This window comes from Siphateles boraxobius, unplaced genomic scaffold (genome assembly GCF_051911475.1).
Source record: "Siphateles boraxobius isolate OS27281-9 unplaced genomic scaffold, OSU_SipBor_1 56, whole genome shotgun sequence".
NCBI lineage: Eukaryota > Metazoa > Chordata > Actinopteri > Cypriniformes > Leuciscidae > Siphateles > Siphateles boraxobius.
This window is the reverse complement of record NW_027509182.1, coordinates 7,609,019-7,629,765: the sequence shown is the minus strand read 5'-3', so window position 1 is coordinate 7,629,765 and position 20,747 is coordinate 7,609,019. Positions and strand designations below refer to the sequence as shown.

General features: G+C 38.8%; 2 protein-coding genes across 2 annotated transcripts; both read left to right on the top strand.

Moving 5' to 3' along the window:
- Positions 1 to 3,071: 3,071 nt before the first annotated feature.
- LOC143714850 (atypical chemokine receptor 2-like) lies at positions 3,072 to 4,298 on the top strand. The gene has a single exon (XM_077206270.1). It carries the CDS (start codon positions 3,072 to 3,074, stop codon positions 3,951 to 3,953), a length of 882 nt encoding a protein of 293 aa, XP_077062385.1. The 3' UTR covers positions 3,954 to 4,298.
- Positions 4,299 to 18,581: 14,283 nt separating this feature from the next.
- Positions 18,582 to 19,470, top strand: LOC143714849 (C-C chemokine receptor type 8-like). Its single transcript, XM_077206269.1, has one exon. It carries the CDS (start codon positions 18,582 to 18,584, stop codon positions 19,461 to 19,463), a length of 882 nt encoding a protein of 293 aa, XP_077062384.1. The 3' UTR covers positions 19,464 to 19,470.
- Positions 19,471 to 20,747: the final 1,277 nt, after the last annotated feature.

Genomic DNA, 20,747 nt, shown 5'->3' with positions numbered 1-20,747 from the left:
TGTGAATCTCCTCTTTATGGGACTTTTTAAAGCATACAGATTGGATTAGCAGTTCAAAGGTTATTAAACATTAAAGAACAACAGTTATTTTTAGTTGCCGGCGGCTGTATAGGTCTATAAGGGCTAAGACACAGGCCATAGGCGTCGAATTCGGTGGGGACGGTGGGTACACGTCCCCACCAGATTTCGTCATGAGTCATTTTGTACCCACCACTTTTTCTCAGGATCGATATTGTCCCCCACCACTTTTTGAAACATTGAGGCAAAGATGTACCTAATACAAATAAATAAAACATCTTAACTAGCAGAGCATCATTTAGTTCGCTAATAAATAAGAAATCTATCATCTAGCGCTAAAATGTGTTGTTTTTTAAATAAAGCAGAGTGCTCGTTTCCTCTGTGATCGGTTGCATGGATACAGTGTTCTTTTGTGGCTCGCGCAGTCTTCACTCGGACGCGCACTTCAATCTATCGCCATTGCAGAGAGACTCTATTCATTCCGGTGAAATCACAAAATAAAATGCACACAAATGTGACGTAACAAACATGTCGTATTGGTTACTATGACTGTTGTGCTCGTGCTATCGAGTTGATCATGATAACTTTGTGTTTTTGGGATAGGTGTTGAGCATTGTCTTCCACGTGAAACGAAGCTGAACCATTGATGCGTTAAATGCACATTTCTACCAAAACACATTCGACATGGATTACCATAGTAACAGATTGCTTTTACTTATTGATGACATCATACCCTCAGAGGGCAGGTAGGCCTACTGCAGATTCCGCCTTAGTCGTTGCCTGAGTTACGTTCGTGTACGTAAGTGTGGAGTGGAGCCAGCGTGCCACACAAGCCCTGAAAAGTGAAGTCAAAGCGTAGTTTTTATCACGCTGATGTAATTTCAAGAGTTTATTTTTAAAATAAGTTTGTTTTTAGTTAGTTATTTGATGCTATAAAAACGGTACTGTGACGTCATGATTGACAGGTTCTCTGAGCGAAGTAGTCACTGAAGCACCAACGGACTTTGGGATCTTCGGAGGACTGAGGAGATTGTATTTACTTTATTTTAACAAGCCTTTTGTCGTACTGCAATCAACAGATATCAAAATTGGAGCAGAACGGAGGAACAGAGCAGACATAAGGGCTTCGTCCATCTTTTTTTACAGTCTATGAGTGGAGCTATCAAATTAGGGGCGAGATCCTTTTGGGGTAGTAGGGGCGGGTTTGTTTTGGTGATTTCAAATATCAGCATTGGCCAAAAGCTGACGAGTTAATTAACGAGAGACAGGTGAATTAGATGAACCAAAAAAACACATGGGAAAACTGGGTCAAAGGAAAACCGGCAAACAGAATTAAGTGAACCCAATGAAAACAAAGACAAAACAGAGCATAACCCTGACTGTAAAGCATAGCTGAAAATTTTAAATAGTCACCAGTTGTCTAGATTACAGGCATTTTCTCATCCAACTTCATATGGGAGTAATCCCATTACTTTATTAATCACTTTATTAATCATTACTGTCTGGATACTTTGATGAGTTTCCATGAGTTATTTTTCTTCACTCTCTGGCTGCGTTTACACTTGGCAATGGCATTAACATGCGATCACTGTGTGATCGGATCAAGCAGATCGGATCATTAGCCAATCAAGACATGACGCGTTTACATTTGTTCACATTAAGTAGCCTCTGTATCTGGATAACCGACTGGATTTCTGTTTCCTGCTTAATATTTAAATTAGGTCTGTGGCACGACACCAGATTAAGAGTAAAGATGATACAAATTAAACAATGTCCCAATTGCTTTCCCTCACTCACTTTACTTTCCTATGCAATCTCCAGTCTTAGATCAAATTAAGTTTTTTGAACAAAGGAATACTTCCAGAGTTGATCATACAAAAATAACTGGGTTGATCATGTTAACCAAGTCACATCATCGATCATCTTAGTTTAAGGTTATAGCCTGCAATGACTATATCTTGGAGATTGATAAACATGCTGAAACAATAAAAACATTCAATATTTAAAAACATTTTAAAAATCCGATTCCGATTATTCCTCTGGCAAAGAAGCGTGCAGCTCTTCATTAAAATCTCATGACTGACGGTGATTGTACAGGCGATCGCCTCGTTCAGATAATGTTGCACAATTAAAATGAAAAATTACACACATAGTATCATGTAATACAATGTTTAATGTACGGTTCAAATAAGCTTAATTTCTTGTCTAAACTGCGTCTGGCCATTATTTTCTGACAGCCACGTGGTGAGACTGGGCGGGGATTTATATGACTTCCACCTGTGAATGCAGACATGTTGGCTGGATTGTGTTTACATTACACTGAGATCCGATCACAATGCGTCCTCGACTACCGTCCTCCGAAACCTGGACAGGACACACTGAACGGATAACATTCCGATCAGAAGTGCGTTTACACTTGTCTTTTCAATGTGTATGTGGACAACATCCGGATACAGGTCGCATGTTAATGCCAAGTGTAAACGCAGCCTACCTCATCAATGTAATTCAGCAATCCAATTAACGGGCTATTTGTTATTTGCTGCCCACTCCCTTGTTCTCTCCTCATTTATCCTCCACCAGTCTCATCAGCCTCTCTTTTCCCCTTTTCCTCCTTCACCTCTTCCCATCTCCATAGCCGCGTTTCCACCGAAATTACCCGGAACAATTTGTCCCAGGACCTTTTTTCCCGCCAGACCTGTTGCTGTCTGCTTTTCCACCGTGAAGATTTGGCAAATAGTCCGGTGACGTAGGACTGCGTGCGACTTTACAGGATTTCATCCTCTCAATATAATCTTAATAAAGCCTGAATAGCAAGCAACTGTTACTGCAAGCAGCACAACAGATATATGCACAGCCGTATATGGCCAGACTGACGGTTTAAAAAAACTGTATGTAAATCAAACTGCAAATTTTTCCCCCCAAACATTTGCATGCCTGTTTATTCACATTCAGAATCTTAATGTCTCTCCACAAGACCACAGTTGAGACTGCATCCTAACCTAAGACTGTCAAACCTCAAATTTTATATTCACATCAGCAATAGGCAGGTGAACATGGAGTACCAGAACATTTCGAATGACTCCCTGTTTGCCCGTACCTCAGTGGAAACACTAATTTCCAGCAGTGTTCTGGGATTGTGCTGTACGCTGGGTGTACCAGGTAATGTAGCGGTGATGGTCATGCTCACCCAACATTTAAAGGAGGATAGCTTCACCCCGAAACTGATGCTGAGTCTGGCTGTCTCTGATCTACTGAGTCTGATTTCTCTGCCCGTGTGGATCTATGCCTATCTGAACGGCTGGGTTTTTGGCAGAGCTCTATGCAAGTTATTTTCCTATCTAGTGTACTGGAGCCTCTACTGTAGTGTGCATTCTGTCACCTTATTGAGTGTGCAAAGGTACCTGCAGGTGCTGTATCCTCAGCAATGGGCGAAGCTTGGAAGGAAGGGTCAAAACGGGCTGATTTTTGGGATATGGACATCAAGTGGAGCTTTGGCTTCTTACTCTCTTTATTTCCGTAGCGTCAAGCACATGGAGGATGGGTTTCTACAGTGTTATCAGGATTATAGCAATACTCAAGAAAAAATAGTTGTCTTATTTGTTGAGACTCTAGTGATGTTTATTGTGCCTCTGGTCAGCCTGTTGGGCTTCTACCTTCGACTTCACCAACGGATAAGTCATTCAGTTTCCTTCAACAGCCACAGGATGACAAAACTGGTTGTCAGAATCGTAGTGGCCTTCTTCATATTCGGCATCCCCTGTGCGATCAGCAACGTTGTTTTAATGGTAGTATCATCTGATTTAAATGCTAGCCACAAAATAACTAGGGCTCTTTTCTTTATAAACAGTTGCGTGAACCCCTTTCTTTACGCCTTTTCTGCTTCATCGCTGCGATCCAGAAGTACAGTCAGACCAGCCACAACAATATCAGAATGAAACTGAGCAAGCAGGAAATCTTTAGTTATTGTGCATGTGCATCTCTGATGTTATTCTCTGTGTCTATTTGTGTTTGCTTTGTGCAAAGGGAAATGCATAAAAAAGTATTTATATTATATCATGTTTCCACAACTTGTAACCTGAATAGTTGATTTCCCCTTTAAAAAAAATATTATAATAATTAACAAGTAAAGTATTTCTATAACAGGACTTTGGAAGCCACCAATAATATCTTCTGCTATTTGTCTTGGCTTTGTCTTAGAATGTTTTAGATTGAATGTTTTTAGTAAGCTTTCATCTTCCCTCAGAAAATGAGTAGGAATGTGGTAATGATGAGGCAGATAGACGTGCTACCGACAACTTTTAAAGAGGAATAACTTTAATTGATATATATATATATATATATATATATATATATAAAATGGTAATAAAATTACTGGTAATAAAATAAACAATAATAATCAGCCTTCTTTATTTTTTATCAGCTTGATGTGAAAGGCAACGTACAGAAGAATTTGGTTAAGCAAGCGGTTCCCGGTTAGGAAACGCTGTAAAGCTCCCCCTAGTGTTCAAAAGTTTACTATCCTGATGTTCTTAAAGTGATAGTAGGCTACTGTTGTTCTATGCTATGCCATATGAGGTATGACTCTTTTCTGACCACAAAAGGTAGTGATAGTCGATTTTGAATCACTGCTTCATGAAGCTTCGAAACCTTTACGAATGTTTTGTTTTGAATCAGTGGTTCGGAGCGTCTATCAAACTACCCAAGTCATGCAATTTCTGTAAACAATGCTTTTGTAGGGAATCTGGCTAAATCATGGGTTGTTCATCTGAACACATATAAATGCACATTCCTTCTGAAATCACAAAGCGTTTAGCCTCTGAACTCATGGAGGCAAATTATGCATTAGGCTCCGGCCAGTCTGCAATAGACGATTTGGGTGACAATTTTATGGCACCCAGAGGGTTTAACAGACAACAAGACACCGAGCTTCACAGAGATGTGTTATCACCCAACTACCCCCCCTTTTTGGCAAGGAAGAACTCAGGGGGAAGACACACACACACACACACACGCACATGAAACTTTCACCATATAAAAACTTTACCGAAATATATTTCATATGTTTTTATGTGTGTCGGCATGCCCAAGTCAGATGGGAATACAAATATTGCTGTTGTAGTTTTAAATTAACTATAACGTGTGTAATTATGTATCAAGTAGGGATGCTCCGATCGATCGGCCAGAGATCGGTATCGGCCGATATTCACATTTTATGACTCGATCGGTACTCACTAAACTTGGCCGATCTCACAAACCGATCACAATTTGATTACGTCAAAACGTGAGAAGGTAGGCTACATGATGCGTGGGGACTTAAATGATTTGGCAGTCATGTCATCACCGGTGTGGAATTACTATGATGTGTCGAGAAACAGCTATTTGCCATGTATGTTTCAAAGGAATCTCATGTGGAGGAGCATTTTCCTCCACAGAGATCACCTTTCTGAAGAGGTGCTTCGCTCGCTCAGTCCACACAGCACCGCTCGCTCAGAACGCCCGCAGTTACGCGCTGGTTAGGAAATATGTGAAATAAATTGTGCTGCCCGTGCACGACTAAAGTTTTCTAGTTGACTAGTAGTAGTTCATTTAAGCCATTAGTCTAATCGCATATTTATATTAATTTAATTACTTAAATATAAATATGGGAGAAAATACTAAAGCATAATGAGTGCGTTATCGTAATATTGCCTATTCCGCATATCAAGCGCATGCATAAAGCTTGCCAAAAAGAACCGGCAAAAGTAATGTTTAAGCAGCATTATACATTTTAATTGTTTATTAATAAACTAGTGTTTTCTGGCTGCAAAGATACAGTTAGAGATGTTGACGCCATCTTCGCATGTAGTGAACACGCCTATAGAGAGAAATGCACACTTCATACGAATTAGCCTACATAAGCAGAGAGTAGCCCATTTCTTATCGATTTGGAATGTTTTTTTTAAGCATTTCAAGCTTTCTATACGTTCTCAGGTCTGTGAGGCAAGTAGCTTATACGCTGAGTTTCCTCATTTATGAGACGAGCTCCAGTTCACGCGTGGGCACCTCCGTATCCCTATATTGTCTGCTATATTTCGCTTCTTATTTATTAAATCCAGTCAATTGGTTGATGAAACATTGATGGAGATACAGATACATCGATTAAGATACAATTTTTACAAAACGAAATTCACTTCAAAGAATGGCTTTCTACAAAACAAATCTTAATTAAGTGGTCAAAATCATGTCTGACCCACTCCAAATGTCTCCTGATATATTGGGCATCTTATGATCCTATCTACCTTATCTCATGCGGTTCCTTTTTCATATAATCACCATAGATGAAATAAAAAAAGAACATTATATTATATAAAACAAATATGAAATGTATATTTACGTTTTTAAGTTATATTTAAAGGTCAGACCACTCCGCTTTTCTCGTGTGTGGCCTATACATGCATGTGTGCGTGCATATGGGGAGGGGTGCGATTTTCGAATAATAGCCAGCGATCTTCGAATATTATTTTTGCTTGAAATGCCCATCCCTTCTAATGAGTAGCATCAAACTACTCCAATTTGGTCTTTTAGGAGTTTAAATTATTTATTTATTTTTTGTCCTGCTCAGACTTGTATTGGACAAGGTTTAAGTTACATCTGACTTCTCTATTTTAGGTGATTAAATGTTTATGGTGTCCTCCACAGTTTACCATTGGACAATGTTTAATTTAACCTTGTGGGCTGCATCAGACTGGTCCATTTTGTTTGTATTTATCTTTGTCTTATATTAAGTATATTAAGCATCGGTATCGGGATCGGTATCGACCGATCACCATGACAAGAAATCGGCTATCGGTATCGGCTGCAAAAATCCTGATAGGAGCATCCCTAATATCAAGCCGTATCTTTGTAATTCCTATGCTTTTTCATGTTTTGTCTGGTATCAATGTAAATCTCTCGGTTTGTCCCAGCTGAATCCATATCGTATATTGTGCTGAAATGTATTTTACTATGTTTTTCATCTCTGGAGTAAAATTTAACGCATTTCTGTCACGGCCATAAAACATCTAAATGACCTGCCTGACAGGACAAAAGAAATTCTGCCCGCCAAAGTTTCGTTGAATGTCATTGGCCAGGGCTCCCCACAGAGGTGTGGACTTCAGTTCCTTTAAGAGAACTCACCCCCTGCCTCCTCTCACTCTTACTTCTCCTCTCTTCGCATCATGTAACTGCTCCGCGTGATCCCCCTCCGGGGATCTTTTCCTTTGTTTGTTTGTTTGTTTCTTTAAGTTTTTATTTTCCATTTTCGAATTCTCCTTGGTTCATTTCCACCGAGAAGTGAAATGAACTTAGTCTGAATTTACTTAGTCAACCGGCAACTTCACCTCAAACGGACATTCAAAATCGCCGCGCTTGGCTCGCTCTGGAAGAACGAGTGAACTAGTGACGCTCCCAGGATCAAGACACACACGCCTTCTTCATATCAGCCACACAAAAGAGCTATAAATGTGCAAGTATTTCGTTTACTAAGCTTTCATAGCAGTAAGATTTGATGTTGATTTCTTGTGGTCTTGTGGTTTTGTCCAGGTGAAGTTAGCAAAACTGTGATCCTTACGGATCTCTCTCTCTCTCTCCCTCTCTCTCATTCTCTCTCTTTATTGATGCATTCTCTTTCATTGTGTCGTTGCCATTATTGTGTTTGTAAATACATTAGTTGTTTGTTATAACCGGTATACGTAACTTTGCCTTTATTAAATGCATTATATTCATTTATTGATTCTGTCTCTTTGCTCATACAAGTCCCTTTAATGTATACAATCCAAAGCTACATGCTTTACAAATTTATTGATAGCCTACTTAAAGAATCGTTATAGAACAGGAAGGTTGTTCCTTCTGGCCAGAGGAATAGCTTCTCCTGAAAGTCTATAAAGTCAGATAATTTTGTGAGGTTTGATTGAGATCGAATGATCAGGTTTTTGTGGGACAAAATGATGATTCGGTCACAAATTAATCCCCTTAAAGATTATCCCGACGATCGATCTATGATAGGCATAATTGATATATTAAATATTTAATTATAATCCATTTTGATTAAGTATTGATATACAATTGAGCTAATTTTAACCTGTCTGTAAAATATAGTCTACATATGCAATTAATTATAATCCTTTGTGGTTAATTGCCTAAGTACATATATGAATGCAGATGCAGGGAAATATTATCCCTTTTTGGGAGATTTAACATGTATGATTATCTGGGTCAACCCGTATGAATGATTATTAATTGAAAAATTACTAATTTTTGAATACATATCCCCAAAGCCTGACCCAGGTTCCCTTACACTTTGTTACGTCATAACTGTTTCGAAACTTTCGAAATTTCAATGTTCACCGCTGGGGGGCGATGTGAACCCATGAATCATGCTGATCATCGCCCCCAGCGGCGAACCATTGAACAAGAGGCCTATTTCACAAAATGGCGGCAGAGACCGGAAGTAGGGTAGCGATACTTCCGGTCGCGCCGCCGCCCGCTACGATCGCCATTCATTCTCAAAATAGACTGTGAACAGCTTGTTTTCTCTCAGTCATTCATTTATCTGCCAAAAGTAAGAATAGCAGATGTTGTCCGTTTTGTTGATAGTTTTCAGGGAGTTGTGAAAAGATCGAAATTGGACAAAGGTTACAAATTCTTGACGTTTGCTTACATAAAAAAAAGTTCCATTCATTTAAATGGCATGACACTTGATTACTAAGCGCACAACTACTATAGCTAAACTAAATAAATAAATAAATTGAAATGATGTCTGATTGTAGGCTATGTGTGAAATCTAGTGGCTTTTGTTGAAATTTCATGTTATTGTTAGTTGTCCCGGAGATTGCAGCAATCTACCACTAGATTATGGCTCGTTTTTCATGTTACGACCATGAATGAAACTAAGAATTGTACATCTTTACAGTGAATTTGACCTAACGTTGCCAGTAGGTCTAATAATGAAATCAAGGCAAATAATTAAAAAATATGAATGAAGTGAGTGATATTACATGTTTTTAAAAATCATGATGTTACAAAATCACTTTTTACTATCTGGGAAAAGAAAATATATTTCCCTATATATGAATGATCAATATATTCAATGGTTTAACAGTATATTTGAAAATATACAAAATAATATATTGTGTAAATTTATTACAATATATTGAATAATATATAAGGAATTGCCACTTTTCATATATTTAAAAATGTGAGACACTATATTTATCATAATGTATGTAATTTTATATTCAGTAATACACTTCATAATATATTGATGTATATGTGATCAGATATGGTACTCCATGTTTAATATTGATATATTTACTCATGCAGCATTAACACACATAGAGAAATATATAATGTAATATATTTCTTATATCTTTTTATTTACATTATAAATGTTTCATCTTTCCAAAGTAGTTATCAAAAACACAAGCACACCTACATGTACTAAAGTGTTTAGCCAAAGACTATCACTGTGCCGAGGAGTGCACAGCCATTACTTTCAAAATATAATAATTATAGTCTTAATGGTATTCGGCCAATCGTCAACCTTACATATACATTCACATTTAAATGTGGACATGTATGTGCAATATAATGTACACAATAAAGGATAAAAATATATAACCATACATGGTTAATGCATATATTGCAGTATATTGACAAATATAATCACTAGTATCCCATATATGGAAATGTATTATGTAGGACTAATACATCACATTATATTTGGCAGTATATTCCAATGTATTTTTGGAGACCCTTAACCCCAGTGTGCACCCTAAATTAACAGCACACAAGGGTTAGGCCTAAATAAAGATGTGAAATATATGAAAGTATTTCTATTTCTTTCTTTAGATAAAACCAACAATCCACCTCAAATGGCAGCTAATACATGTTCTTGTGCTGCTGGAAATCGTCCTGATTGCATTAATTTACCAGACAGCCGATTTTAGGACATTTTAGGGACCAAAAATGTTCCAGCTACCCTTGCTTGCACAAGCAAACAGCAGGCCTGGTAAAAGCCCCGCACCAAGGTAAAAAGAAAAAAAGGAAAGAAATTTACAGGAATCAACTTCTTCAAACAATTTTAATTTGCCAACAGTTATTAATAATAAATAAAAGTGCATGACGTGCAAATCAGATACCAATCAAGTGCAATAAACATGTTTTGTCAGGGCACCACTCCTGAACCGGCATCAACACTCCCATTTCAACATCTCCTTTCTCATTCACACCACAGACACGAGTCTGAGTCTGGCACAATTTAACTTCTCCCAGTTGTTCCATGAAAACCTGCACAACACTGCCCGCGGTGTAAGATATCTACGGCCGGTGTTGTGCCGAATTTCGACTCCCTGCCAAATTATTACCCATCCTCGTTGAAATCAGTATCTGATTGCCTAATCCTAGCCCCACCCCTAATCCTAACCCCTCCCCCACAACTAATCCTAAACCTATCATACTAGGGGGGTAATAATTTGGCGGGGGTCAGAATTCGGCACCACACCGGACTCTCGTACACGCAGAGCTGGATTGAGGGCACTTGGGCCAGTGCCCAGAGGCACCAACCATTCACAACCACTAGGGGGGCACCACATTACACAAGCTTTAAAAATATTTTTCGTAAATTGTTATGTTATTAACTTTAAATTCTTGAAAGACCATACATAACTTTTGGCTTTTGAGGTATAGTGCCCAGGGGCACCACACTGTCTTAATACAGCCCTGTTACACAGACGTTGTAACTACGTTAAGTGCTTAGCACACAAAAAAGTGCCCCTGTTCTCTTCGTATAGCCCAAATCCAATGGTTTTTCAACATTTCGTTCCAAGGAAATCTGTGAAATGATAAATAGGCTTGTTGTTTTTTTAGGAGGAATATAAAAAGGTACGAACAGGACTGACCGCTTTTAGTCTCCGCATATGTTCTCCGACCGCTAGCGTTTTCACCGGAAAACAGTTTACCCTAATTCCGGTCTCGGTGGCCATTTTTGTGAAATAGGCGTAGTGTTTATGGGGTTTACCCAAGGCAAAGAGTATAGAAGTACCAAGAGGCGAAACTCCGTTGCAGTTTTGGTAACAATCGCTAGATGGCGCTACTGTCGCGCTGACGCCATTTTGGACTGAACCAACGGTTTTACCGTTAGCACAACTGTACAGCATTATGAATGGAAATAATTGGAAACAAAGAAAACAGTGTTCTGCCATCAACTGCAACAACTAAAAGGGTACAACCAATCAACTAGCATTTCATAGATTCCCCAAAGATCCAGAGAGGTAAAGTAGAAAAGGTTTTTATTAACGTTAACCCTCCTGTTACCCTCAAATCCGATAACATCTTTTACCCACTGGGGTCAATTTGACCCCAGTAATTTAAACCTCCAGAATATGATTTTTTTTTTACAAAGGTTTGTGTCTCAGGTAATTTATATCTTTGTTGACTACTTAAATAACCTTTTAAGTTGACATCCACCCACCAATTCGGCTTCACACACCCACTCCTGGCTTCACTCGGAGATAGTAGAATCTGGCGAATGTGTTAGGTGTCGCCCAGCCTGCAGCTCTGCAGATGTCTGTTAGCGAGGCGCCATGCGCTAGAGCCCAAGAGGACGCCACACTCCGGGGAGTGGGCAGTCACACCAAGGGGGCACGGTCGACCTTGCTGCTGGTATGCCAAAGCAAAGGCGTCCACTATCTTTTCCAGTGAGAGAGCCTTTCCCTTCAGCTTCCCACCAAAACAGACAAAAAGCTGGTCTGTGGTCCTGAAACACTGCGTTCTGTCTACATAGGCGCGGAACGCACGTACTGGACAGAGCGGAGAGCACGTACTGGACAGAGCAGTGCCAAGGCTGGGTCTGCCTCCTCCAGGGGCAGCGCTTGCAGGTTCACCACCTGGTCCCGGAAAGGAATGGTAGGAACCTTGGGCACATATCCAGGCCGGGGTCTCAGGATCACGTGAGAGTAAGCCGGCCCGAATTCCAGGCACGCTTCTTCAATGGAGAATGTGTGCAGGTCCCCTACCCTCTTGATGGAGGCCAATGCAGCCAGGAGTGCTGTCTTCATTGACAGGAACTTAAGCTCCACTGATTTCAAAGGCTCAAAGGGAGCACTCTGCAGGGCATTTAGAACCACTGAGAGGTCCCAAGAGGGAACAAGAGGAGGGCGAGGAGGATTCAGTCTCCTCGCTCTCCTCAGGAACCTGGCGATCAGGTCGTGCTTTCCTACGGACTTACCTTCCACTGTAACATAGTGTGCGGCAATAGCGGCAACGTATACTTTTAGGGTGGAGGGAGACAGCCTTCGCTCCAACCCTTCTTGAAGGAAGGAAAGCACAACACTGATCGAACATCTCCGGGGGTCTTCTTGGTGAGAAGAGCCCAGTTGACGAAGAGGTTCCACTTAGCGTAGACATGTCTCGTGGACGATGCTAAGCGGAAGTGATGGTAACCACCACCGCTGGTAGTAGGATACTCAACCTGCCTCATCCCGTCCAGGAGCCACACGTGGAGGTTCCAAAGATCAGGACGAGGGTGCCAAGGGTGTTTAGATGTCATTTTCAAATGAGAGAGATGGAGAACATAGAGAGCACACAGATCACAAAGAGAAATGGTTTAGAAGGCTTCTGTTCATGCTTTTATAATGTTTGCTCCTCCCCTTTGTTTGGTAAACCATGAGAATTATGTTTTCCCCTCCCCCACGGCATGGGGGAATAAATTTATGTAAAATTATAATGAACATTATACAATTATAACATGTTATAGTGACCTCAATAAAACAACCAAAACAAATGTGTGTGAAATTTTAATATTTCTTATGTTTTATACAGCTAAAAGAGCCTGGGGTCAAATTGACCCCAAGGAACACCGATGCTACAAAATGTGTACAGGACATTGAAAAAATATCAGAAGGTTAATTTTATGTTTACAGAGTTGTCCCCATTAAATTACGAAAAGTCATTAAATCTGAAGCAAAGAAAAAAAAAAAATTTTTTTATTTACAGACGTTAAAGTGAGCAGCGTAAGTACATCTCCATGCGTAAATAGCGGCATGGATGTACAACAGTGAGTACAGGGAAGTTGTGTGTGACAAGGAAAAGTGCAAAAACACTCTTGTATACATGGTGAAACTATTCAATAGAGTCAGAATCCATCATATATTACGGACCCAAAATCGACAACTCTCACATCCCAAACAGAAGCGCAACAGAATTTTTTTAAAGCCAAGTCATCTGTATTAACTCTCTCTTGTAACAAATTTAACCTGTGTTGTACAAAGTTTTTTTCAGTCAAGATGAATTAAATTATAATAAAACTAAAGACTAAAACATATAGAATAGCTAATATACTTACCATTGCCATTCTATTTGTAGTAAATGTGTGCACTTTACTTGCACAATGTTTGATTTGTTGTAAGTTAATGCAGCCAGAAATGATGTGATCTACTTACCATCACTTTTACCCTGCTCACGTTCGTCAATATAATTGCAGTGAACAATTTCCAGTGAAACTGGCAGTGAACAAAGTAAGCTTTAAAAAAAGATGTAATAGTATCACACAAAAAAGAGCACTGACTGATCGTACCTCAAATAATTCCAATAGTCTTCGTTCTCATGGTTTGTGTTAAATGTTGAAAACGGTTTAAAGGTCTTTGCAAATTCATAATATGATATAACATCAGAATCGGTATATGGCCACTACGGGGTAAATGATTCTTATATTTTTTGGTAAAATTGAATATTTAGTTCTTTTATATAATATTTAATAGTTATTTTCAAGACAGTGGGAAAACTTAATTATACCACTAGATGGCGACAAGTGAGTGTCTTTTGAGTGTCTTCTTGATCAGTGCAAGTGAGTGACTTTTTTTTGTTGCCGTTTTGACATTTAATACCAAGGATGCTTTTATTTGATCAAAAATACTGTGAAACAGTTATATTGTAAAATGTTGTTACAACTTAAAGGGACAATGTGTAGTTTAAGTATTTTATTATCTAAAATCAATATTTTTATTCATAAATATGTCCTCAATGGTGTACAAATACCTCTGCCAATGATCTGACTTATCCTCGTAAAAGAATAATTTATTATCTTTATATACATGGGACGGGTAGGTCCACGGAGGCTTCCATGCTCAACGTCGTTCCGCCATCTTTGAAAACTAAAATAGCAGAGAGGGACAAAAAGTACTAGGCCAACGCGTTTCCACAGCGTGTTTTTGTTCAGAGCCAGCGTCACGTGACTGAAAGCAGCTGAACCGGACAAGAGAGACACTTGTCACTGCCCCGGCAAGTTTAGAAGGCTGCACTGTACGGTTATTTATAATGAAGGACCATACTTGTGGAGCCACAGGACCGGAGATTGCAAAAAACAAGGTTTAATCTCGGGATAGCTTTCTCCAGGTGGAAAGAGTTGATGCTTGAATAGACTAATGGTCTAGTTTCTGTTTGTCATGAATGGCTGGTTATTTATTGGCCTGTGGACACATCCTCTAAAATCTGCCACACATCACTGTGAAATTTGTCCCGTGGCTGAGTCTTCAGTTTTATTGACTTTTGAGCTGTCTTTTTAGCAATATAAATTCTGATCAATTTTAAATAAAACATTATGAAATGTGATTTAAAGAATTAGAATCATGATGTCTAAAAAGACTATTTTATGCATATATGCTTTCTTTTTGGTTTTGTTGTGCATTGCATCTATCTCATTAAATAAGGAGTCCACAAATTAGCTTTATTGTGCAACATTTTTATATTTCACAACCATGAGCAATAAATGTTATTTAGTAGCAGAAATCACAGGGTGTAAAAAATTCTAAGATTACTTTTTCAAGGCTCCTCGGTTACCTGGAATATGTATTTAGGAAACACAAAACAGTGTGATCAATTATTCTGTATTAATAGACTGCCTCTGGAAATTTTATTCAACCAGATTTGTTTAGAACAGAGACTTTATGATGCTTAGGACCCCCAGATAAGATGATCCCCTTGCGAAGGACCCCTTTCTATCAAGGCAGATATTTTCATGTCAATACCCATTTATACTGTGAAAATTAGTATTATAAATATGAGTAAAATAACATCTTTGAAATGTATTTTGTTTTGTTTACATTTTTAATACTATTTTTCTTTTCAGTGTCCAAACATCTTTATCCCAACACCATTTTGACAACAGGATGTCAAGATCAATCAGGTGCAAGACTTCTTTTTTTTACCATCGAGACCACAATATTTTGATATGCTTGATTTATATCAGGAGCAACTTAATTTACATTGTGGGTGTAACTGTTTTAGAAACTGAATAAAAGTTTTGTTTTCTAGTAAATATAGACCCAAATAAAGCACCTGCCAAAGGCAAACAAACTTCTTGTAAATTCAGTTCATCCCCCCAGAAAGGATGTATATCTTGTACTGTACTTGAACTGTAAATGTACTGAATATATCTAGCCATGGAAGTGTGGTTTATTCAAATGTGGATGTAAATGTCTGACTCTTGTGGTTCTTTATAATTTACATAAATCTAAAAAAAGTTCTAGCCTATAGGCCTGAGAGCTTGTTTTGTTTTTTCATGCTGTTGGACACATTGAAGGATTCTGGATGTGTAATTACCAGCTGTGACCCATCTTACCAGACCGATTGGAGGAAAACAGGGACAAAGGACGAGGTGACGAGTAATTAAAGTGGCCCATGGAGGGATCACAGCAGACACACTTGGGTCTGACATGTTTACCCAACACTGGGCCCCCTTCTGACGTACAGGTGACAAAGAGGGCAGATAAAAGTGAAAATGAGAAGCTTAATTGAGTTTTCCTTATGGATCTTTCCCCACCCTCCCCTTTTCCTCCAAGGGAACTGGATCTGGTCTCCAACTGAGCTCTGAAACCAAGCCAGACAGTTCTGACTTGATTGGTTGTGTCAGAATTGAAATAACACCAAGTCTCAGAATCTAGATCAACAAAGCGATGAAATGTTGCTAAATTACATTTACAAGATGGTAAAAGTCAGCTCTGGCTGGATTATTCAATAAGGTTATTTATTTATTGAGAAGCTTTGATTAATCCTTACAGGCCAGTAATCATTACAGTAGATGAAACCTTAAGTAAATATTTTCAAGGATCATCATCATCACCACTGTGCTTGGACCTTCAAGGCAAATTTGTTGGGTAGAATTTTTTTATGTTTTTGAAAAACTGAATTGAAAAAGGCTGCATTTATTTGAGCAAAAAAACTTTTCTATCATTGCACATTCATGGTCCATGGGCTGGTAGAACACTGATATGCTAAACAAAACAATGAGATATAAGCTATAAGATGGACTGGACAAAGAAGGGATACTGTTAAAGAAACATGTTTATTGAGTTTATGAATAGATGCCTTGAATAAAAAAAGATAAATTGAATAATTACATTAAGAAATGAACCGATTACAGTTAGTGATAGACATTCAGCACAGTAAGACAGTAACACAGCAGCTATTTGGGTTTGGACTGAAATGTGGTTTTTGGTGTGAGAAATTGGAATTGTGGGATTGAGTACATAAACCAACCAAGATTATTGTGGCTGAAGCCTCGAAGGAAGCAGAGAGTGAATCATAGTGTATCACAGATCAATTATTTAAATACTGAGTAATAAAATTTAGATATGATACTGTACACCATTATGATTACTTGTTAAGAAAGGTTCAGAACATCATAATTTATTGTAGTTATACAAATAAATAATCCTTTATAATTGAAGTTGATGCAATTATACCCTTATAATTATATATAATTGATACCATTTTCATTTTTGCATGAATACGGTTTGAAAGTTCTGTTTATTTTGTTTATCTTCTATATACACTCACCTAAAGGATTATTAGGAACACCATACTAATACTGTGTTTGACCCCCTTTCGCCTTCAGAACTGCCTTAATTCTACGTGGCATTGAGTCAACAAGGACCCATATTGATAGGATAGCATCTTGCAGTTGATGGAGATTTGTGGGATGCACATGCAGGGCACGAAGCTCCCGTTTTGGTGATTTCAAATATCAGCATTGGCCAAAAGTGTTTTTCAAAAACTACTGATCCCACCTTTAAGAGGGCAAACAAAAAAGCTGACGAGTTAATTAACGAGAGACAGGTGAATTAGATGAACCAAAAAAACAGGCAAACAGAAAGTGAACCCAATGAAATCAAAGACAAAACAGAGCATAACTCTGACTGTAAAGCATAGCTGACAATTTTAAATAGTCACCAGTTGTCTAGATTACAGGCATTTTCTCATCCAACTTCAGTTCTAAATGAGATTCCATGGGTTCTTTTTCTTCACTCTCTCTCATCAATGTAATTAACTGTACCAGCAATCCAATGAATGGGCTATTTGTTATTTGCTCCCCACTCCCTTGTTCTCTCTTCATTCATCCTCCACCAGTCTCATCAGCCTCTCTTTTCCTCTTTCACATCTTTCCATGTCCATTGCCGCGTTTCCACCGAAATTACCCAGAACAATTTGTCCCTGGAACTTTTTTCCTGCCAGACCTGTTGCTGTCTGCGTTTCCACCGCACTGCGGTTTCAAGTACTGTTAAGATTAGGCAAATAGTACGGTGAGGTAGGGCTGCGCATGACTTTACAGGATTTCATCCTCTCAATATAATCTTAATAAAGCCTGAACCTCGCCATTGATCGTATTTTTTAAACTCCATTGTTGATTCGAATAGCAAACAACTGTTACTGCAAGCAGCACAACAGATTTAAAAAAATGGTGGTTGAAATAAAATGCTGAGTTGAGTCAACCAATCAAAATGCGTAATGAACTCAATTAATCAGCATCTTCAGCGCCCAAGTCCCACCCCTAAAGGTTCCTGAACTTTGAAAAAGTACTACCTCGTCAGCAGAGACTTTCGGAGGGGGAAATATTTACCCGGAACTTCATTTAGGCCCTGGTTCTTGCAGTGGAAACACAGCGAGTTCAACCCCAAAGTCCCTAGTTCCTGAGGAAAGTTCCTGCGGTGGAAACGCGGCTCATGTGTTTACTTCTTGTCTCTCCTCTTTCATCACGTCTTCATATCTGTTCCACTACACCTCTGCCTTACCCTACCCTGTGCTTCTCACTGGCCAATCACTTGAGAGCAATCATTATGATCATACCAACAAACAGATCACCCTTCAAATGGTTATTGACGTGCATAGCAATCAATTGTGTTTTGATGTCTTTAAGTCAAAAGTCTGTAAGTTGACATGCCAAGATATATTGCATCTGAAAGTCTTCTACAGTGTATATGCTCTGCGCTTCATATATTGTGACCTTGCATTAACATTAACAGATATCGAAGGAAAACAGAAATGCTAGATACACCACAACAAACAGCTCATTCATGAACAGCTGTACATGGCCAGACTGACGGTTTAAAAAAGTATGTAAATCAAACTGCAATTTTTTCCCCACCAAACATTTGCATGCCTGTTTATTCACATTTAGAATCTTAATGTCTCTCCACAAGACCACAACTGAGACTACATTCTGACTGGCAAACTTCACATTTTATATTCACATCAGCAACAGGCAGGTGAACATGGAGTACCAGAACATTTCGAATGGCTCCCTGTTTGCCCCTACCTCAGTGGAAACACTAATTTCCAGCAGTGTTCTGGGATTGTGCTGTACGCTGGGTGTACCAGGTAATGTAGCGGTGATGGTCATGCTCGCCCAACATTTAAAGGAGGATAGCTTCACCCCGAAACTGATGCTGAGTCTGGCTGTCTCTGATCTACTGAGTCTGATTTCTCTGCCTGTGTGGATCTATGCACTTCTGAACGGCTGGGTTTTTGGCAGAGCTCTATGCAAGTTATTTTCCTATCTAGTGTACTGGAGCCTCTACTGTAGTGTGCATGCTGTCACCTTATTGAGTGTGCAAAGGTACCTGCAGGTGCTGTATCCTCAGCAATGGGCAAGGCTTGGAAGGAAGGGTCAAAACGGGCTGATTTTTGGGATATGGACATTAAGTGGAGCTTTGGCTTCTTACTCTCTTTATTTCCGAAGCGTCAAGCACATAGAGGATGGGTTTCTACAGTGTTATCAGGATTATAGCAATACTCAAGAAAAAATAGTTGTCTTATTTGTTGAGACTCTAGTGATGTTTATTGTGCCTCTGGTCAGCCTGTTAGGCTTCTACCTTCGACTTCACCAACGGATAAGTCATTCAGTTTCCTTCAACAGCCACAGGATGACAAAACTGGTTGTCAGAATCGTAGTGGCCTTCTTCATATTCGGCATCCCCTGTGCGATCAGCAATGTTGTTTTAATGGTAGTGTCATGGGATTCAAATACTAGCCACAATATAACTGGGGCTCTTTTCTTTATAAACAGTTGCGTGAACCCCTTTCTTTATGCCTTTTCTGCTTCATCGCTGCGATCCAGAAGTACAGTCAGACCAGCCACAACAATATCAGAATGAAACTGAGCAAGCAGGAAATCTTTAGTTATTTGTAAGTCTGATGTTATTCTCTGTCTATTATTTGTGTTTGCTTTGTGCAAAGGGAAGTGCATAAAAAAGTATTTATATTATATCATGTTTCCACAACTTGTAACCTGAATAGTTGATTTCCCCTTTAAAAAAATATTATAATAATTAACAAGTAAAGTTTTTTCTATAACAGGACTTTGGAAGCCACCAATAATATCTTCTGCTATTTGTCTTGGCTTTGTCTTAGAATGTTTTAGATTGAATGTTTTTAGTAAGCTTTCATCTTCCCTCAGAAAATGAGTAGGAATGTGGTAATGATGAGGCAGATAGACGTGCTACCGACAACTTTTAAAGAGGAATAACTTTAGTTTAACACTGAACACACATTAAAGAAACTTCACCCCCTTTGGCAAAGAAGATGAAGGATGCTAATAAAAAATGTTCCTACTGTTTGTAATTTATTATTTGAAATGTTTTTTTATTATTATTATTATTAATGACTAAATGAAAGCCTCTGGACTTTGTGGTTATACAACAGTCTCCTAGTGGTTTGTGATTTTCCCTTGTCTCCTCTGTGATTTGCCTTTATCTGTGGGACCCCCACCCATGTTTTTAATTAAAATCTGTATAAGTACAACACATACGTAAAAATGTAATAATACATATACATATATAGATATATAATGGTAATAAAATTACTGGTAATAAAACAACATAATAATCAGCCTTCTTTATTTTTTTATCAGCCTGCTGTGAAAGCCAACGTATAGAAGAATTCGGGTAAGCAAGGGTTAACTTATTATTGTTTAGTATTAATTGACTAAAAAACAAACAAATGAATCACACATTTTGACCATTCGCCACTGATTTAGTTTCGGTTTCGTATCAAATTAAAACGTTTTCGTAATCGCGTTAGGTTAGGCCCGGTTAGGAAACGCTCTAAAGCTCCCCCTAGTGTTCAAAAGTTTACTGCCCTGATGTTCTTAAAGCGATAGTAGGCTACTGTTCTTCTATGTTATGCCATATGTCATCATATGAGGTATGACTTTTCTGTACATAGAGTACAAAGTACAAAGTCAGCAGAGCGGCTATCTCCTCTCCTCAACAGGCCTATTTCACAAAATGGCGACCGAGACCGGAAGTAGGGTAAACTCTTTTCCGGTGAAAGCGCTAGCAGTTGCAGTCGGAGAACAAATGCGGAGACTAAAAGCGGTCAGTCCTGTTGCGCACCTTTTTATGTTTCAACCCAAAGAAGAAACAACCCTATTTATCACT